Source organism: Cynocephalus volans, chromosome 9, assembly GCF_027409185.1.
Source record: "Cynocephalus volans isolate mCynVol1 chromosome 9, mCynVol1.pri, whole genome shotgun sequence".
NCBI classification, from domain to species: Eukaryota; Metazoa; Chordata; class Mammalia; order Dermoptera; family Cynocephalidae; genus Cynocephalus; species Cynocephalus volans.
The window spans coordinates 139,137,159-139,157,432 of NC_084468.1; the positions used below are offsets into that span (position 1 = coordinate 139,137,159).

Consider the following 20,274-nt stretch of genomic DNA (forward strand, 5'->3'; position numbering starts at 1 on the left):
TTTATTGTAAAATGTAATAATATTTGTGGCAACTGAGGCTACCAAAAAATATAATTTATTGAGAGGCTCATATGTATTGTTCTCCATTTCGTATGCTCTAGGTGATTATAAAATTAACTTGAATGAGTGATGCTTTTACTAAGCAAAGTGCTTCAGAACCACTTGGAGGAAATACTGGGAGCCCTCTTAATTGTGGCCGTTGTACTTATGAAGGATTGTATTTTCAAAATATTGCACATGATTGTTAGTTCAACACATATATTCTTGTTTGTCCAAACAGGAATTTAAGATGAGTGGCAGGGAACTGAAAAGGGAGGGACATTTTTCGTTTTGTTTTTTCTTTCTTAAAACCTATGAGCAATGTAATATATTACCTAGTTTTCATGAAATTAAAATTAGGAAAAAGAAACTCTGCATTTCTTGTTTTTGATGTAATATGGAATTATGTTGTAAAGCAATTTCTGCATTTGTCTCAGCGTGTGAAAATGAAAGCCCTTTCCCTCAATTAGAGTAAATTTAAGGGCCTGGAATGGAGGAAGGGAAAAAACAAAGAGGAATATCAGATACTTGCACTTTATAATCTTTTACATATATAGACCGAAAAACACTGATTTCTTATCCTTGCTAATGTTCACTTCCAATACTTTCTTAATTTTTTAAGTTTTAACTATACGTGTGAGTTACTGTAGAATGTCATCCATTCTAAATAAGAAATGGTATGTGTGGCTAAAAAATTCTACTGACAATGCGTGGTCCAGGAGTGTTTCTTTTTAAATCCGTTTTGCTTTGATTTACTGCTCCCTATATGACTCCTTTAGATCATTTGCCCTAAGAGTACTCATGGGTAAGGAAAAGTTTAACCCTATTGCAAATTCTCTAAATAAAGACTTAAAAGCCTAGACACTGACATAGTGGAACAGCATGTGGGATCTATTTTTCAATGTCATAATGAAGTTGCAAAAGGTCAGGTGAAACAGGTTCCATAATGTCACCCTTTTAGATCACATAAATTATATAGTATTTAAAGAAAAAGCTTTTTTTGTGGAGTTTAACTTTGTGAAATTACCTCCAGTAGAAGTGATTTACTGTTTTCAGGTACATTATTGATTTGTGCAGTTGTATGTGGGTGAGAACCTCCTACCTTTACTGTGTTTGTTTCTGAAAGGCTACTACACATGCGTGGAAGTCATCTTCACCCTGAGGAGGCAGGTCGGGTTTTACATGATGGGTGTCTATGCCCCGACCTTGTTGATTGTGGTTCTCTCCTGGCTGTCTTTCTGGATCAACCCAGATGCAAGTGCTGCCAGAGTGCCCCTAGGTAAAGTGTTTCGTGCATCCCTCCCACAGCTGGAATATGTTATCTCTTCATATAAATGGCTATAATCAAATATGTTGAAACAATGAGTTTTGGAATTGATGGAAACCTATTTTATTTTTTAGGCTTCCTTCAAAACTTAAACTCAAACTCGATTTTGTCATTGCTTATGTGCTGCATAATTAATCTAAGGTTTTCTTTCTGTGTCTTCAGGGTACTTTAAGCAGTTAATCTGTTCTGTTTTTTCTGTCATGAAATAATTATTAATACGTTATTTTCACTGATAACTAAAGTCTAAAATCTTTAGCAGTGCCAATGTTAAAAAGAATAACTATTTTGATGGAATCTTTCTAAATAATATTATATATTATCCCATACTCTTAGTCAGGGAATAGTAATATAATTTATGTTTTTAAAAATTAATAAGCATTATCTTCCTAAACACCCAATTTTGTGTGCTGTATCATCAGGGGTGGCTAGAGCAAGTAAGGGCTGGTTGTCTCTCCCTTTAATGCCATACTTTCCAATTTATTACTTTTGATGCTTTGTGACTTAGAAACACCATTAGACATTCTTTCGAAAATAATATTTGTATAAGGGCTTTTCAAGTCTCTGCTTGAGGAAATAAGCAAGAACCCTTCCTTTGTATGGGCAAAGTGAATAAATTTCAAAATATAGACAGTATGACAACAAATTTTGATTGTTCAGGGTGTTTAAAAATTCTTTGTTACACTGTGTGTTTGTGCTTGCCTCTGTGTGTGCACGCGTTTTCTAAATATCACCAGGAACTCATATAGGTAAGGCTGTGATATATGTGCCCACTCAAAGAGTGATAGGTTATCACATTTAATTTTTTGCTTCCATTAAAAAGGCCTTGTGCAAATCTCCCTCCTGACTTACCGAAGGAATTACACAAAATACGGACTTTAAAGAGTAGGAAACCAGGAAAGAAGCAATGAAAATGACTATGTTATCTGAATAAGAAATTTGATGGTTTACATCTCATAGAAACCACAAAGATCAAATCTATATCTTACTAACAAAAAATGTGGGATATTTTATTGTTAAGGGTTATGTGTTTCTAATGAAGACAATTGACAACTTATAGATTAATTCCTTTAGAGGATGAAAATTAACTACATATTGTATTGTACCGGAAGAATAACCCCCAACATCTAGATTTAAATTCTTAGACTTGTCAAAAATATCATTCATTTCCCCCAAACAATCATTTTTTAATCAGAAGTATCTTATGCTCCTGCAGTGATATAAATTTAAATGTCAGGCTTCCAAGGGTACTTTGGAGACATCCCAATTTTCTGACGTATCCTTTAAAGATTTTTCTCTGTAAATCCCCATTCATTTCAGAACTTCTGATATGAGGTCTATGAGTTGTCAGTTAACATCCCAGAGACCTGTTGTGTGGGGAAGCAGTATTTAATGGTTAAAAGTCAATCTCTTGAGTGCTACTCAGCTTTTCCAGCTCTGTCTTACTAGCTGTGAAAACTTGGACAACAGATCTAACTTTTTAAAACATAACTCTGCTGAAATATCAGCAGAGATGATAGAAGTAGCCAAGAAGTTACTGGGAGGATCTAGAAAATGACTGTAAAGCCCATATTACATATTCAGGAGTTAAAAATATGCTACATTTATATATTGCTTTATAGTTTACAAAACATTTCTACATATTTTCATTCATTCATTTAACAAATATTTATCTTGTGCTATGTGCTAGGTACTATTCAAGAAAATGGGGATGAAGTTAAAATAAATAGCTAATGGTTAGTTAACGAAATTGATTAAAGGGCCGAGCCCGTGGCGCACTCAGGAGAGTGCAGCGCTGGGAGTGCAGCGACGCTCCCGCCGCGGGTTCGGATCCTATATAGGAATGGCCGGTGCACTCACTGGCTGAGTGCTGGTCACGAAAAAGACAAAAAAAAAAAAAAGAAATTGATTAAAACACATTTATTAGCCTCAATGAGTTTACATGCTCTTAGGATGAAACAGACACCAAATAAATACATGTAATACATAAAATGGTGAGATAGGGATAGTGAGTTTGGGGGCTGTGACCTGCTTTTCAGAAAAGGTCTCAATAAGAGGGATATTGCATATATAAATGAAGGAGATGAAGAAACGAATCATATGGATATCTAGGGAAAGAGTGAAGCATGGGCCTAGGCAGTGATCATCAGGGCTGTGTTCCTGAGACAGGAGCATGCCTGGAGTATTGTGGGAAAAAAGAGGCCCATATGGCTGGAGCAGAGTGAGTTAAAGGGAGGGTAATGCAAGGTGAGGTCAGAAAGGTAACAATGGTGAGGGCTGGACCATGTGACAACTCTTAAGGCATTCTGATGGTTGGGCTTTTATTTAGAGTGAAATATGAATCCCCTGAAGGCGTTTGAACATAATCTCACTTAAATTTTAACCAGACTTCTTTGCCTACTTTGTTGAGAACAGACTGACATGGGTCAAGGGTGGAAATCAGGAAAGCAGTTAGAAGGCTTTTGCAATAATCCAGGTAAATAATTATGGTATAAGCTAGGGGAAAGTAGTGCAGATGCTAATAAATATTAGATGATGGATTATAGAGAAGGTAGAGATAAAAATATCTGTGCGTGTGTTTATGAGGGATTTAAGAAAGTAGAATCAAAGTTGACTTCAGAGATTTTGACTGAAGAAAAAAACTAGGAAGATGAAATTGATAGTAACTGAGATGGGAGAAGCTTACAAGACTGTGGGTTATGAGACGGTGGCTGACGAGCAGCTTTGTTTCAGATGTGTTAAGTTAGAGATGTCTGTTAGGTGGAGATATCACACAGGAAGTTGGATTTATAGGTCTGGGGGTTCTTGGAGATTTCAGGGCTGGAGTAAGAATTTAAGATTTGAAAGAGTGTACAAGGTCTTTAAAGGTGAGTCTGAATGAAAACACAGGGAAGTAAGTAGAGAAGAAGTCTACTTCTGAGAGGGACTGAGAAAATGGGGACCAGCCAGCATCATGTGGTTTTTGAAGCCTAGTGGAGAAAGTGTTTCCAGATGAAGGGAGTGATCAACCAATTGTCCATACATCAAGAAGTTTAGGACTAAAGATTGCCGTGAGATTAAGCAAGCTGAGGAAGTCATGGAGGACAGTTTCCATGAGGTGAGAAGAGTGGCTTCCAGAAAGAAGAGGAGGGGAGTAAGTCTCTCAGTATAAACAACTCACTGGAGAGTGTTGGCTGCAAAAATAGCCAGGGTGGGAATAGGAGTTCAATGTGGTTTTGGTTTTTATTTTTTAAAGTAGAGGAAATCATAGTGTATTAGTCCATTCCTGCTGCTTATATTGTAATACATGAAACTGGGTGATTTATAAAGGAATGAAATTTATTTCTTATAGTTTCTGAGGCTGCAAAGTCCAAGGCCCAGGGAACACATTTAGTGAGGGCTGCTTTCTGGGTGGTGACTGTCTACTGCAATGCAGGTTGTCACATAGCAAGAGTGTCCTGTGCAAAAGAGAGCTAACCTCCTCACTTACTCTGCTTATAAAGTTGTCATAACCATGCACATGACCACCCATTAAACCTTCAATGGATGAATCCATTTACAAGGGCAGAATCCTCCAGATCCAATCATCTCTTAAAGCACCCACCTTTCAAATACCATAATTGGGTTTCCCACCCTCTTTAGCACTGTTACAATGGGGATCAAGTTTCCAATACATGAGCTTTTGGGTGACACATTTACCCATAGCACATAGTATGCTTATTTTTGATGGAAGACAACCAGTAATGAAGGAAAAACGGAGATGGAAAAGTGTAGGAGCAGTGTCTTTGAGAAAATTATATGGGATGAGACCTAGGAAATGGAGGGATTGGCCTTTGCTAAGAGCAGAGTGGGCTGTCCCAGGGATCAGCAAACTCCTTCTATAAAATATTTGCCAGATAGCAAATATTTGAGGTTTGTGGGCCTTATAATTTTTATCATACCACTAAACTCTGCTGTTATAGCACTAAAGAAGCCTTAAACACTGTGTAACTGAATGGGTGTGGATCTGTTCTAACAAAACTTTATTTATAAATATAGATGGTAAGCCAGGTTGGCCTATGGGTCAGACTTCATTGATCCTGGTCTATAGTATTAAGAGAGAAGGCAGCGTATATGGGTGCACACAGCAGTTGGTGGGTAGATATTTAAATGCTATATGAATTACCCTTCTCTTATTTGGTGAATTATACCAGTTGATTTCTAAATGCTAGATAAGTTGTGAATTATTAGCACAAAAAATGTTCATAATACTTCTTTTTCCTTTTAATGTCTAGCAGTAGTGATATCCCATATTTCATTTCTGATATTGTCAAATTGTGAATTCGCTTTTTTTTCTTGATCACTCTAGCTAAAGGCTTATCAATTTTATTGATATTTTCAAAGCTCTAGCTTTGATTTTATTAATTGTCTCTAAATATTTATTTATTATCTTTTTCACATATTTTAGCTCTTATCTTTAGTAAACTTCCTTTCTACTTACCTCAGTTTTAATTTTGTTCTCTTTTTGAATACTTAAAGTTGGACTCAGATAATCAATTTTAGATCTTTCTTCTTTTCTAATATGAGCATTTAGAGTTAGAAATTTCCCTGCGAGTACTACTTTAGCTTCAATACACAAATTTTGGTATATAGTATTTTCGTCTTTCAGTTAAAAATATTTTAAAATTTCTTTTGTGATTTGTTCTTTGGCCCATGGAGTCTTTAGAAATGTGTAGTTTGAATTACAAATATTTAGGGTTTTCTTAAGTATCTAAATATGATTGCTTTCTAATTTAATTTCATTTTTGTCAGAGAATAGAGTCTTTGATTTCGAAACTTTTTATGTTTGTTGAAACTTTTTTTAATGGCCCAGCCAAGTGTATGCCTCCTGATAACCGTACCAAGTGCACTTGCAATGTGTATTTGTCATGGTTGTGTGTTGTGTTCTATAACTATCATTATAGTCAAGTTGGTTGATAGCGCTTTTTAAATCTTTTATCTCTTTTGTCTAATTATTATTGTTATTGATGAGAAGTGTTAAAATTTCCAACAATAATTATGGAATTAAGCTGCAGATATTTTGAAGGCCTGCTATTAGACAAACACATTGATAATTTTATCTAAAAAGAAAATAAATCACGTCACTGGCAGATTAAATTTCAGGATATGCAGTTGATGTAGCTGTTTCTACTCAGCATATCTTTTTCTACTTTCTTATTTTTTATTATTATGTTCTTCCAAAGGATTAAACAAAAACAATCAGTTTGCCAATCTCTATCTATTATGGCTCATAGTTTTCTTTATTTTCTAAAAGTTAGGAGAAAAAACATAGAGCATAATGTAATTAATTTGCCCCAGAATCATTTTGCTTTTTTAAAAAAGTAGTTTTGTATTCTACTTTTATTTTTCTCTCAGCCTTTTTGATTTACATTTCCCATTGTTAACAAACATTAAAGCTTTCTCTGTGAATTTTAGTTAATGACTTTTGTCTTAAGCTATTTCTCTAAGTATGGAAGTAACTATGTGTATTAGGGTTCTCCAGAGAGACAGAGCCAATAGGGTACGTATATGAATATATGAGAAGGGATTCATTAGGGGAGTTTGCTTAGGAGTCCCATGACAGGCTGTCTGCAAATTGGAGACCCTAGGGTGCCAGAAATGTGGCTCAGTCCATGTCCAGAAGCCTCAGAACCAGGGAAGCCAATGGTGTGATTCTCAATCTGAGGCCAAAGGCCCGAGAACCTGAGGGTGCTTCTGGTGGCAGTCCTGGAACCCACAGGATAGGGAGCCTGGAGTTCTGATGTCCATGAACAGCAGAGGAAAGTGTATCCCAACTCCAGTGGATAGAGACAGACATTTGCATTTTCTTCCAATTTTGTTCTCTCCAGGTCCCCAGAAGATTAGATGGTGCCCACCCATACTGAGGTTGGATCTTCTTCACCTAGACCACTCAGACGTCCATGCTAATCTCCTCTGGAAACACCCTCGCAGGCACACCCAAAAATAATGTCTTATCAGGTTTTAGGTATTCCTTAATCTATCAGATTGACACCTAAAATTAACCATCATACTATGCAAGTAACTGTGGAAGTAACTTTTTGCAATAATCTAAATAAACTTTACTATAACATTTCCTTTTCCTACATAAAATACTTTATTTACTGCTAAAAGGAATACGTTTTTTAAAAACATTTAACTCTCAATTATATATATAAAAAGATTAGTAATTGAGGTCACAGTTCAGACCACTAGTAGACCATGCATGCATAAATTTTCTTTCTTCTTATATTATTTTCTTTATCTGGAGCAATTCTTCAAAATCTTTTTGATTACAGGGACTTCTTTTGAAAATGCCAAAATATATTTATGGATTTCCACATGACAGTAGTTTTCCTTTTAGTATCCTTTGACAAAAAATTATGGAATGACAATTTGCTAATATAATTTAGCAGCATCTTTGTTTTATTAATCACAATATCATATATACCGATTTGGTGATGAGTTTATCTCAGCATGAGATAAATTATTTTGAGTTTTGACAGTAGTTTGTATTTGCACACTTGCAGTTTCTCCTTAACCTGCTCTTTTGGTTCATGGCATTTGCCATACTCACTCTACTTTTCATTTCTTTTCCTTTTTTTTCTCTCTCTGTTTCTTCTTTCTTTTCTTCTCTAGTTCTTGGTTTTTCTCCTTTCGTCAATATATTCTTAGTTTATATGCTGTTAAAGAATTATTTTGCAGATTCTTCCTCTGAGATTAGCTGGACAAGAAATCTCTGGTCATCCCATGGACAATAATAGAGGTTACTAAATATATCTTGAATAATTGAGATGATTTTATCACTATACAATTGTCTGCATATTGAAGTGCTAAGTAACTTTAACCCTAAATCGTTTATAGAAGGTTTTGTTCAATTACTCTTTATATAGGTTCTTTACTGATATTTTAATTTATACTATTTATTATCTTTAACATTTAATAGATATAGACCCTACATCTATTGGTAAGATATTGATATCAATTTTACAACATTTTCCTTCCTTTGAAATCTAAGCTTGATTTATTTTTATTCTATGGAGGAAAAATTCTGACAGATAAGGTCCATATAATTTAAATATGTTTTAGAAATATTTATACTAAGAAATTCTGGAATTTATTAAAGAGAAGCATGGAGTAATTTATTAAGAACATACATACTATTAACATTATAAAAATCCACATTTTTATGAATGATGAATTTCACATTTCTTTAATTGGCTTATAATTTATTAAAATTCAGATAGAATTTCACTATGCACTATTTAACAATGAAGTAATTATTTTGAAGGCTATGTTAAGGTAATGCTGAAATACCTGTCCAAAGTAGTAGTATTTGCTCAGATTTTTTCTTTTAGGATTAATAAAAGCAAATAAATATTTTTTTAATTGTAGTATGATTTCCTAAAGATAAAGCACATAGTACATGTTCACTTTCTGCTCCTCCTTAACTTACCTCCATTTCTATTCTTACTTTGAAATGATAAAAATCTTAATAAAACTGGCCATCCTTGTTTCTAACTTAATATCTGGAGTTGTCAATACCTCCCTTTCCACGCAAAACCTGTGAATGTTGTGTTGCTTCTTTTAAAGACAGTTCCTTCATCTGTTCCTTTTTTTTTTTTTTTTTTTTTTTTTGTCGTTTTTTCGTGACCGGCACTCAGCCAGTGAGTGCACCGGTCATTCCTATATAGGATCCGAACCCGCGGCGGGAGCGTCGCCGCGCTCCAAGCGCAGCACTCTACCGAGTGCGCCACGGGCTCGGCCCCTTCATCTGTTCCTTTGATTCCCTTTTTCTGACACCCACGCATATTTACCTCCCAAAGTCCTTTCCCTTTCTAACATGACCTCCATTTGAATGATATTGTCTAGTCTTTCCTTTCCAAAACGTTCTTTCAAAACTTCAGGTGCACTGTTCTGTGTCATGATCACTGGATTTTTGTTTCTTGACCTTTATCTAACCTTTCAGTGTTTTCCTACTCAAGTCATCCTCTGTTCTATAGACTCCTCTTCCCATATTATATCGCTCCAGTCATTCTATTCAGAATTTTGTCTCAATCTGCTTCTTCAACCTTGAATCAGTAACGAAGTCTTTTGAAATGTTTTCTCTAAAATTCTTTCACCTCTATCCTATCACAATGTAGGCCTTCATTAACTTATGCTTTGTTTCCTCAACAATTATTCTTCCCCCCTAGTTCTATTTTGTGTATCTGTACCAGAGTAATGTTACTCCAACATTATTTCACTAATTTCATTCCTCTTGCCCCAATTTAAAGTTTCCTAATATTCTCTACCAAATATTGCATAAAAATATAGTCTGACATTATTCTCTATTTCTCATAAAAGTTTATAATATATCAGGATAAATATTCAGGTAAACACTAAAGTAAAATTTGATGCATTCTAGGTTTTGATAAGCATAAAATGCAATAGAGACACAGCGAATAGTGTCAATGTAGTCTATCTTAATGAATTAACTAAGGTTTGTTTTTGATAGATTGATAGATTGACTCATAAAATTTGGCAAAGAATAGAAAAATTGACTTGGAAAGATCATTCCCAAATTAATGCCCATGGGTATTATTAATTGTAGTTCAGGGCAATAGTTGGTAGCATATTGGATTTTAATGTTACTTTATACTTACAAGTCAGAGAACATTGAAACCTACATATACTTTAAAAATATAGTTCTCTTAATTAGTTTAAGCTATTGTACATCTGGTATTGTTTCCATCTGCAGAAGTTATTATATTTTGCTGAAAGCCTTTCTTTCTGGTAGAGATTATGCTATGCTCTTGAACACACAAAAAAGCTTGACACCTTTCAGAAGCTTCTAACATGATACAATTGACAGAAAATACTAACATAGTCCTCACCATTTCAAAGGAAGGGAAAAGAGCCATGTACACCTTTAATTATTCATTAATTCTCAGAGGTGGTCCCATGTAAGAAGAAAAAGACTACACTCAGCCCAGTAAGTGAGACGGATGCACAGAGCCAAGTGAAACTTGTTTCCTACTTGACTTAAAGTGTGTCTCCCTTGACACGGAATGAGGTCCTTTCTGACCCAGTGTGCTACTGGCAGCCTGTGCCAACAGATTGTGTTTCACCATCCTTTCTCCTGAAAATATGAAGGAAGGGAGAAAGAAAGGAAAATGGGAGGGAGGGTGACAGGTGGGAGGAGAAAAAGAGAGACACGTTGTTGTAATTCTTAGGAGTTTTACAATTACCTTACTTAATTTGACAGATGACGTGTTACCTTTCCGTATGTGCTTAACGTTACATGGGACAGAATTTTGTTTTTCCTGGAAAAGCTGGAAGCATTTGTTTCCTCTGAAATAATCAGAAATATTCTCTATTTTGTCTTCTTAGATTTATTTTTTATTGTGAACCTTATCAGAAAATTGCCTCATATGTTCTATTCTTGTTCTGATTGAGTTGTTCAGGAAGATAGAATTCAGCTCTATAACTGAAATCTGTCTAAAAACAATCAGAGAGCTCTGTGGTTTCCTCAGAGATGCTCTGGAATAGTTTTAGATATCTTTAATATTTCAAACAGATACAAACTGTGTTTTCGCAGCTTGGTTTAAATGTCTATTTATTGAGTGCTAAGTATTTACAAATGTCCTCAACTATAATCAATCACCCTTATATTAAAAGTATGTATCTATTATTCCTTCTAGTCTTTGAGCTTTAAAGAGATCTGATGAATTGTTCATGGTCCAAAGAGTGACAATTGCAGAACACTTCCTAGCGATCAAAAGCAACTGTAACTCCTATTTCTGTTTCTGTAGGTATCTTCTCAGTGCTCAGCTTGGCCTCGGAGTGCACAACCCTTGCTGCTGAGCTTCCCAAAGTATCCTACGTGAAGGCGCTCGATGTGTGGCTCATTGCTTGTCTCCTCTTTGGGTTTGCTTCACTGGTGGAGTATGCTGTAGTCCAGGTGATGTTGAACAACCCCAAAAGAGTTGAAGCAGAAAAAGCCAGAATTGCTAAGGCTGAGCAAGCAGACGGAAAAGGTGGAAATGCAGCTAAAAAGAACACTGTGAATGGTACAGGGACTCCTGTTCACATTAGCACTTTGCAGGTAGGAATGAAATTATCCAGTAACATGATTTTCTTCATCTTGTACAGGGTGAGGAGAGAGATACTTTGCTGTGTGTGTGAAAGTTTGATAAAACTGTCATTCATGTGTTTTTCTCTCACAGATGAAAAGTATGAGTACAATATACTTTTTGGAGAATGTACTTTTTAGAAAATATTTAAAACACCTAGGTCAAATACCACTTAGGAAAAAACATCAAGGCCTTATTAAAATTTCTACTCAGTTTAAGGCTATAACTCTGCTTTGATGGTGACTATTGAACATAGAAATCTGGCCAGGACACAGACCTCCCTGTTGTTTCTCATGTGAAACACTGAGGACTGCTGGGGCAGCATTGGCCTTCTGCCAGCCCTGAAAGCTTGGGGGAGCCTTGATTTAATCACCTACCATTCCCCATCAGGTTGCAGAGTTTTGTACAGAACATGTCAGGCAGGCTACTCGTTTATTGGATGTCTGGCCCATAGGGAGATTATGCCCATAGTCAGGGATCTGTCCAGCCCAACAGTGAGTGGCTGAACAATTGGATAGGGTTTTACCCCTTAACCTTGCCTCGTCACTTGGTCATGAGTCTAAAAATAGTGGGCATTGCTTCTAGACACAGGTAATGATAAGTCCCAAGGCAACAGGCTGCTTTATGGGTTAAGGTTAGCTGTCCACTTACCCCAAATTGTCCCTGATGGATACCTTCTAGTTGGTAAGACCAGTCAACTGGAAGACCATTTCCATTGAGCTAAGAATGGTAAATTCCACAAGATACTAATAGGTCCATTCCTTCATACAACCTTGAAAATCTCGCTTGCTCTACTTTTATTGTTACCCTCCAATACTCCATCAGTTTTCTGACCAACACCACTCCCCCCACCTATAATGCTTGACAAGCATGCTTCACATGTAGTTCTTAGATACAAAAGCAAACGAAATCTTCTTATAGGGTGCTGCTGGTGGCCTTTTTTCTTTTCCTGTTAAGTTATAAGTTGTTAAATTATTTATACTCATATTCTGAGTATAAAAAAGACCCTCTGCAAGTCATTAACTGCCACCTTGACGGAGGCTTCTTCAGGCCTTGTAGCTCTTTCATGCTCTAATACTCTTCATGAAGAATAATGATAAAATTTTCATTAATGCAGAGCTATTGTGGCCTTAAAGAAGTCATTTCTTTGATATATCGTTTCCTTCCATTTATACCCAATATGTTTTTATCATTATACATTAAGTGTGTATCTTGTAGACAACGTATAGCTGGCCTATGGTTTTTAATCTACTCTGCTAATTTTTAATGTTTTAATTAGTATATTTATATCATTTATATTTCATGTAATTTTTGATCTGTTGATATAGGGCTTTAGTCTACATTACATATTTTGTTTTCTATTTGTTCTGCTTTTTGTTTCTCTAGTTGTTTTCCTCCTGTCATGTGTGTTGCTTGACCTTGTTTTTAGAACTTCACTTTGAGCTCTCTGTGTTGTTTTTAGGTATAACTGTCTATAACTTCTTAGTGGTTGCTGTAGCTATTGTACTATGCATACGTAACTTATCAGTCTACATTTTCATCATTTTACCTATTTGTGTGATGTGTAAAAACATTATCTACCTTTGTATCCCTTTTCCTTTTTCTGCTTATAATTGTCTTAAATATTTCTTCTGCATATATTTAGAACCACATTAGACAGTGTCATAATTTTTGCTTCACTTTCAAATATAATTTAGAAAAGTCAGGAGGAGAAGGTAAGCTTATCTATATTTTAGCTTTCTATGTACTTTCTTCCATCCTGATATTCCAAGGTTATGTCTTTTATTGTTTGCTTTCTGCTGTTTAGATAATTTCATTTATGCGTTATTTTGAGGAGGTCTGCCGGTGACAGATTCTTTTAGTTTCCATTTATCTGAGAATGTCTTGATTTCTCCATCATTTCTAAAGACTATTTTCTCTGGGTAGGTTTAGGATTGTGGGGTGACAAATGGTTTCTTTTAGCATCTGACAAGTGTTGTGCCACTTCCTTCTGGCCTCTGTGCTTCTGGTGGGAACTAATCATTCTAATTGTTTTTCCCTATAGGTAAAAATGGCACTTGTCTTTGGATGCTTTCCAAAAATATTTGGAGGGGAACTTTAGTGATCACAAGTTCAATTACGGTGTTTCTTTCTGTGGAGTTGTTTGGGTTAATCTTGTTTGGGGTTTGTTCATCATGTTGAAAATGTAGGTTTATGTCGCTTGCCAAACTTGGAAAGTCTTCAACTTTATTTCTTTCAGTACTTTTTCAGACTCGTCCTCTTTCCCCTCTCTTTCCAGGACTCTGATAACACAAATGCTAGATTTTTTATTATAGTTCTACATCCCTGAAGTTCTGTCCATTTTTTCTTTAGTCTGCCATCTCTCTGTTATTCAGATCGGATATCTCCCAGTTCACTGATGCTTCCCTCTGCCCCCTCCACTTTCCTGTTGATCCCATCCATAAGCATTATAGTCTGTTTATTGTATTGTTCAGTTCTAAAAGTTCTATTTAGTATATATGTATATATATATGTATATGTATATGTATATGTATATGTATATGTATATGTATATGTATATGTATATGTATATGTATGTAAGTATGATTTGCTGGGAATTTGTATTTCCTTACCCAGGTTTTCTCTTTTTTTGTTTGTTTCAAGCAGGTTCGTAATTACTCATTGAAGCATTTTTATCACGGATGCTTTAATCTTTCTCTTGCTTTCTACCCCTCCATTTACATCTCACTGTCTTTTACCACTTCCTCATTTTTGCAGCCCATTAAGTCCTCTCTAACTTGAACCTTGGTTAAGCAATCTGGAAACAGAAAGTAAGGAAATTCTTTAGAACAGGTGCTTTTCTTCTAGTAATACCATAATCAGCTCTATTTTCTGGTGTGTTCTGGGGCCTCAATAGCTACAGAAATTCTCTAGTAACAGAGAATATCAATGTGCGAGTGATCTTGGTATCTTCATATATTTCATCAAGCAGGGTATTGATGAAGGAGACTAATTAGAACCACCTTTTTAGAGCATTATAGAACGTATTAAAGTTATTTATAAACATGGATATAAAGGATAAGAGGGGTCATGAAATAATAGACTCAATTTTGTTATTTTAAATTTCTCTTTCAAGAATTAAAATAATTAGCCAACGAACATATTTAAGTTCTACATTTTAATTCTATGTTTTTTGGCTGCTAATAGAAACACATTTGTCTAGATTCTGAAATTGCTATGACATTTTGCTACAAAATTTATAGAGTGATGCTTAGAGAATTTGAGTTGACCAGAAATTTTAATCCCTAGAAATAAATGTAAATTATTCTTATTCCTTATAGGACGAAATGCATTTTCCCAAATAAACATTGTACCCATGTAATATTTGTATCCTGAGACAGGCTTTAAAAATGGTAATAACTCCAAAAATAACTTAGCTGTCATGTACACATCAAACTTACATCAAATATGACACTTGATAAATTTATAAGATAATGATTCATGAAAGAAAATATAAAAATTGAAAATATAACTTGTTGCCTTTTTAATTACAGGGATTTTGCTGTGAAAAATATAGTTTTGTTTTCAAAATGCATTTGTTCCAATGTATTTTGCTTTTCAAAACAAACTTTGCCAAACACTTTCAATCAGATCATATGTTATTTATTTTTAGATAAAATAACAATAGTAATTAATGGAAGCATAATGAAATTAAGATTGTAGAAAACTTTTGAAGCTTATTTTTAAAATAATATTATGCTTTCTAAAGAGAGTTATGATAAAAAAGGATAAAAAGATAAATAGTAATTTTTTTAATCTAGTTTTTAGTATGAGGCTTCTCTAATTTGTGGCCTGCATACAATACTATGTCATCATACACATGTAACTGGATTTTCTTTTTTCCTAAAGGCAGTGCTTCTTCAGCCATTCCACTTATTTGTTTGTCCCTCATATACTTTTTTTATTCAACAAAAATAGTTGAGGACCTGCTGTTGTTAACATCACCCTATTTCCAAAACCTAGTAAGTGCCCTACACAAAAATTTTATGAATTTTTATTTGAAGAAAATGGTACCCATGACCACAATTTTAAATACATGAGAAATTAAAAGCTGCTGTTCATACATAAATGAGACAGTTGTTTCTTTACGATAATGGTATGTTTTTAAAAATAAGAGTTGATTTTTTTTTTCTGTTAAAAAAATTTATAAATATTATTTTTTGATTGACAAATCATAATTGTATACATTCATGGGGTACAATATGTTTTGAATGTATGTATGTATCGAATATACAATACGATGTTTTGAATGTATGTTTACAATGTGGAATGATTAAATCAAGCTAATTAACATATCCATCACCTTACTTACCTATCATTTTTTATGGTGAAACATTTGAAATTGACTCTTAGTTATTTTGACATTTTAACTGTTTAAAATCATATTTATATTGTAAACTCTTCCGTACTTTCATATATATTTTTATATGCAAATAAGGTATAGAATATATTAAAAATAAAAGGAAAGTTATGGTAGTGTAAAATCTCTGATGAACGGGACAAGAAGAGACCAGCCAACTAGTTAATGAATCATAACCTATTTAAGGAACTCTGAGGACTTTTCAGTAGGGAACTTAAACCTCCTGTTCAGTTGTGTCACATCATTAAAAATTACTTCTGTAGTAGAGGTTGTCTCCACCACACACACACACACACACACACACACACACACACACACACACCACTCCACTCATTTTTAATACAAGAATCTTCAAGTACATCTCTGAGAGCGGTTTTAATGAGTTAAATGACTAAATACTTAATATGACCGATTTGAAGCTTTTTGGAGTGCTTTTTTATGTTGTTGCTTTAACATCGAAAAAATTGTTCTTACCGATGTTTACTACTTTAAAATAATTTCTCTAAATAAACATATCAGTTTATATCTACATTTTTAATAATCTGTGTAGGTAAAATCATAGTCATTAAAATTGCCGGCAGAATAGAAGGATATGGTTATATAAATAAAATAGATTAGGAAACTCAAAGTATTTATGTGTAATTTAGGTTATAGTATAATAATTTGGCCACTTGCTTAGTTATTTATAGATACTAAAACCACACCTAAAGAAGTGTAAAAAATATTGTTTATAGTAAATGCATTTCTATAGTAAATTATTTGTTCTTGTTCGTGAAAAAGTAAAAATAAATATTAAGTTATGCTTCCTAAGTTTGTAGTCAGAAGCTAGAGTATTCCATTGTTTTGATAAGTGGATTCTAAATCCAAGTTAGTGCATTTAAGTCTTCGTAGTGGTCCAGAATTCTAAAGGGAGGAGAGGCTGGGATACCCAGACAGTCCCTGATTGTAAAGATTGCCCTGACAGGTGGAGAATAATGCAGAAATTTGACAGGTAGAGTCTGTTCTCAACTTGTATTTCTATCAAAGTAGTGATTTACTATTTACAGAAGTTCGCTGATATGTGGGAAGACTGACACAGTCCTCAAACAACACTAGAAAACTCGAGCTTTAAATGTGGTCTTCTGTCTGAAACAGTAATAGGGAAGGTGTGTGTGTGTGTGTGTGTGAGTTTGTGTGTGCATGTGCACATGTGGTGGTGGGGCTTACGTGGAGGACTAACTTCTGAAAGTCTTTTAAATATTCAATTTTGATAATTTAAATTGGGCAGGAAATAGAGGCCTAGAAGTGTGTGTGTGTGTGTGTGTGTGTTTATGTGTATATATTTCCACAAATCACATTTAAAGAGTTTAGATTTTAGTTACTACCTTTGTTCTCTCTCTGACTCCGTTTATGAGTCCCTATTTTTTGCAAGGCATTTTGCTGGACAGAGTGTATAAATTTATAGGCCTAAAGCCTGGACCTATGTTGATGCCGTTCCAATGTAGGTATAGCTCTTTCAGGCCCAGCTGCACCTTCAAATTGGTCTACCACAGCTAAAACAAAGTCCCATCAAACCAAAACAGGACTGTGTTTCCATTTGGGGTATTTTATAATGAACATTCTCTAAATAAGTCAACATTGGTGTTTCACATCTTTTTTTTTTCTTTTTAGTATGAAATATTTAGAAGCTACTCAGTTCCCATTGCTGCTTATCAAATATTTTTGTGTACTTTTCTACAATTACGTTTACATAAACATCTTTTTAAAGCATTCTTACGTGATAGGATTTTACACATATGTATACGGTATAAAGCATATAGTAATAAAACCAACATGTGTATACTAGCTTGAAAATATAACGTCAATACATGTTCATAATTGGAAAAAGAATTGAAATAACTTAAATGTCTAATGAGGAGAGGGAGTATGATTATAAATGCATTTTAACTTGCATTTTCACTCAGTGTGTCTTGGGTATTTTTGCTGTCCACCTCTGAGCACTGCCATCTGTCTCTTGCCCAGCAAATACATATCAGTGTTTGTCCAGATAAAGGATAATCTCCTAGTACCTAAAGTACTGCTGGGAATAATTTGTTTTATTTATTACATTAGGCATATTATTTTTACCAGCCATAATCTAGCAAATGTAAATAGAATCTACAGAACTAGTCCATGTATTTGTTATACTAATCAAACAAAATCTAGAGTAACTATAACATGCTAAGAATGTACAATGACATGGTTTCCTTTTTCAGTAAAAACTTAGCAAATGTCAGTAGTGAAGGTTCCAAATGTGAATCACAAAACTCAGTAGTAATAACAGTGAGGAAATTAAGCAATAGAGACATGAGTTCACTTCTCTGTGGCCTTTTGAAATATCAGTGCTATTCCAAGGCACGGGGAGTTAGCCTGTACCTTTAATCTTTCTAAGAGCATTTCTGATTGCTAGAGAGTTCAGTGCGAAGTATTTTTACTTTTATTTTATTTTGTAGATTATAGGGAATTGATCCCAGTTTAATAATTCAAAAATTGGTAACTGAGGAATCTCTGTAGCATGTGGTCTAGCTGAAGTATTCATAATTTCTTTGTTTTCCCTGAGAAAACAAATTAACAATTAACCGTGGGTTAATTCAACTTTAGCCAAGAAATCGGAGATAACCACTACTAGTAAATCTTTGCTTAATGATGATTGCGTTCATCTTTTATTTTGGGGGAATGTGGATTAGAGACACAGTCTGTCTCATTGGAGGGATAAACACCTCAGTCATTTATAAACCACCCTATTTGGAAACAGGATTTGTAGGGAAGTCAAAGGTTAGAAGTAACAGAAGATTTCTGTAATCCACATATTGTAGTAATATCATGTGCTAATATCACTGTAGTTAAAATCATGGTTAACTATTGGAGCAAGGATGGATTTTTATTTATTGGTCTTCCAACTGAGAACTCTCATAAGCCTGGTAGCACCTAAAATAAATGTAGATCTGTCTTTTGATTCCTTAGCATAAAATAGCCAATCAAAATCTATTCTGTGACATAGGCTTTGTTATTTGGGCAACATTTTAGAGTCTTAGATGCTCAAGCAATCTGATGTTTTAATCGTTTGACTATTATCTCTGTTACTTCTTTGAGACATGAACAAAACCCTCTTGTGGAAACTAGCAATTTATAAAATATCCTTTTGAAGGGGTGTGTTTTACAACTAGAAAAATTCTAAATACATTCTGTCTTTAATTTTTATTCTCAGGTTGGTGAGACCAGGTGCAAAAAAGTTTGTACTTCTAAGTCTGATCTGAGATCTAATGACTTTAGCATTGTTGGAAGCTTACCAAGAGATTTTGAATTATCCAATTATGACTGCTATGGAAAACCGATTGAAGTCAACAATGGACTTGGGAAATCTCAGGCAAAGAACAGCAAGAAGCCTCCTCCTGCCAAACCTGTTATTCCGACAGCAGCAAAGCGAATTGATCTTTATGCAAGAGCATTGTTTCCTTTCTGCTTCTTGTTCTTCAATGTTATCTATTGGTCTATATATTTATGATAAATCTTTTCCATTTGTATAAAATAAAATCTGATCTCATTGTGACCAGCCCCATTCATAAATGCCAGTCTGTGAAAATGTTTGCATTTTCATAGCAATATATTGCCATTTTGGATGCTATTTGATTGTAATAAAAATGTGGCACCTTAATTTTGAATGGCAGCATGATCTTGTCATGTCCATGCTCTAAGAACAATGTATATATTTATAGGCAAAATATTGCTTTAAGAATAAATGAAGGATAGGCATACTACATAATATAAATCCAAACAATTATCTTCAATTAGTGTGAACTACAGCTACTTCAGATAATTCTGATAATAAAATGATGTGCACGCTGAATCCTGTTGTCACCATTCTATTGTATGTAGTATTTCAAATTTCCTTCCTTGTAACTTTCAAAGAAAGTCATCTTATTCTTGTATGATTTTAGATGATATTATCACAGATTAAATGAAATTGTATTACATATTATTTAAACTTTGTAAGTAGAAATATATCAGTTATAATCATGCAAGCTCTGTGGAGAAATAAAGTTCAAAAAATTATTAATTTGTAAAATCAGCTCATTTTAAAGTGTGCCTGTGCCATTAAAATGCCAGATAATAAAACACAATAAGCATTTTTTGAAACAAAGGGAAACCTGTATTTACATAAATGCATACTGAATTCTGGCTTCTTATGAAATAAAAAGAAATAAAGGATAGATTATTTGATTAAATATTTAGGAAAAATATTCTACTTAATCCACTTTAAAACCTACATATATTTTCATGGATTTCATTTGTTGGGACAGAGTACACAAAAGCATTGTGCCTCAAAAGGACTAATACATAATTTAAATTGGAATGCAGAATACAGGTGATTTCATATCATTTTT

At 34.2% G+C, this 20,274-nt stretch overlaps 1 protein-coding gene across 1 annotated transcript in view; it reads left to right on the plus strand.

Moving 5' to 3' along the window:
- GLRB (glycine receptor beta) overlaps positions 1 to 19,775 on the plus strand; it is a 97,110-nt gene extending 77,335 nt beyond the window's left edge. Inside the window, exons 8-10 of the mRNA XM_063107805.1 lie at positions 1,166 to 1,318; positions 11,152 to 11,444; positions 19,098 to 19,775. Of these exons, the coding sequence (XP_062963875.1) occupies positions 1,166 to 1,318; positions 11,152 to 11,444; positions 19,098 to 19,394 (743 nt within the window). The 3' untranslated portion in view covers positions 19,395 to 19,775. The remainder of the gene's footprint in view (positions 1 to 1,165; positions 1,319 to 11,151; positions 11,445 to 19,097) is intronic.
- Positions 19,776 to 20,274: the final 499 nt, after the last annotated feature.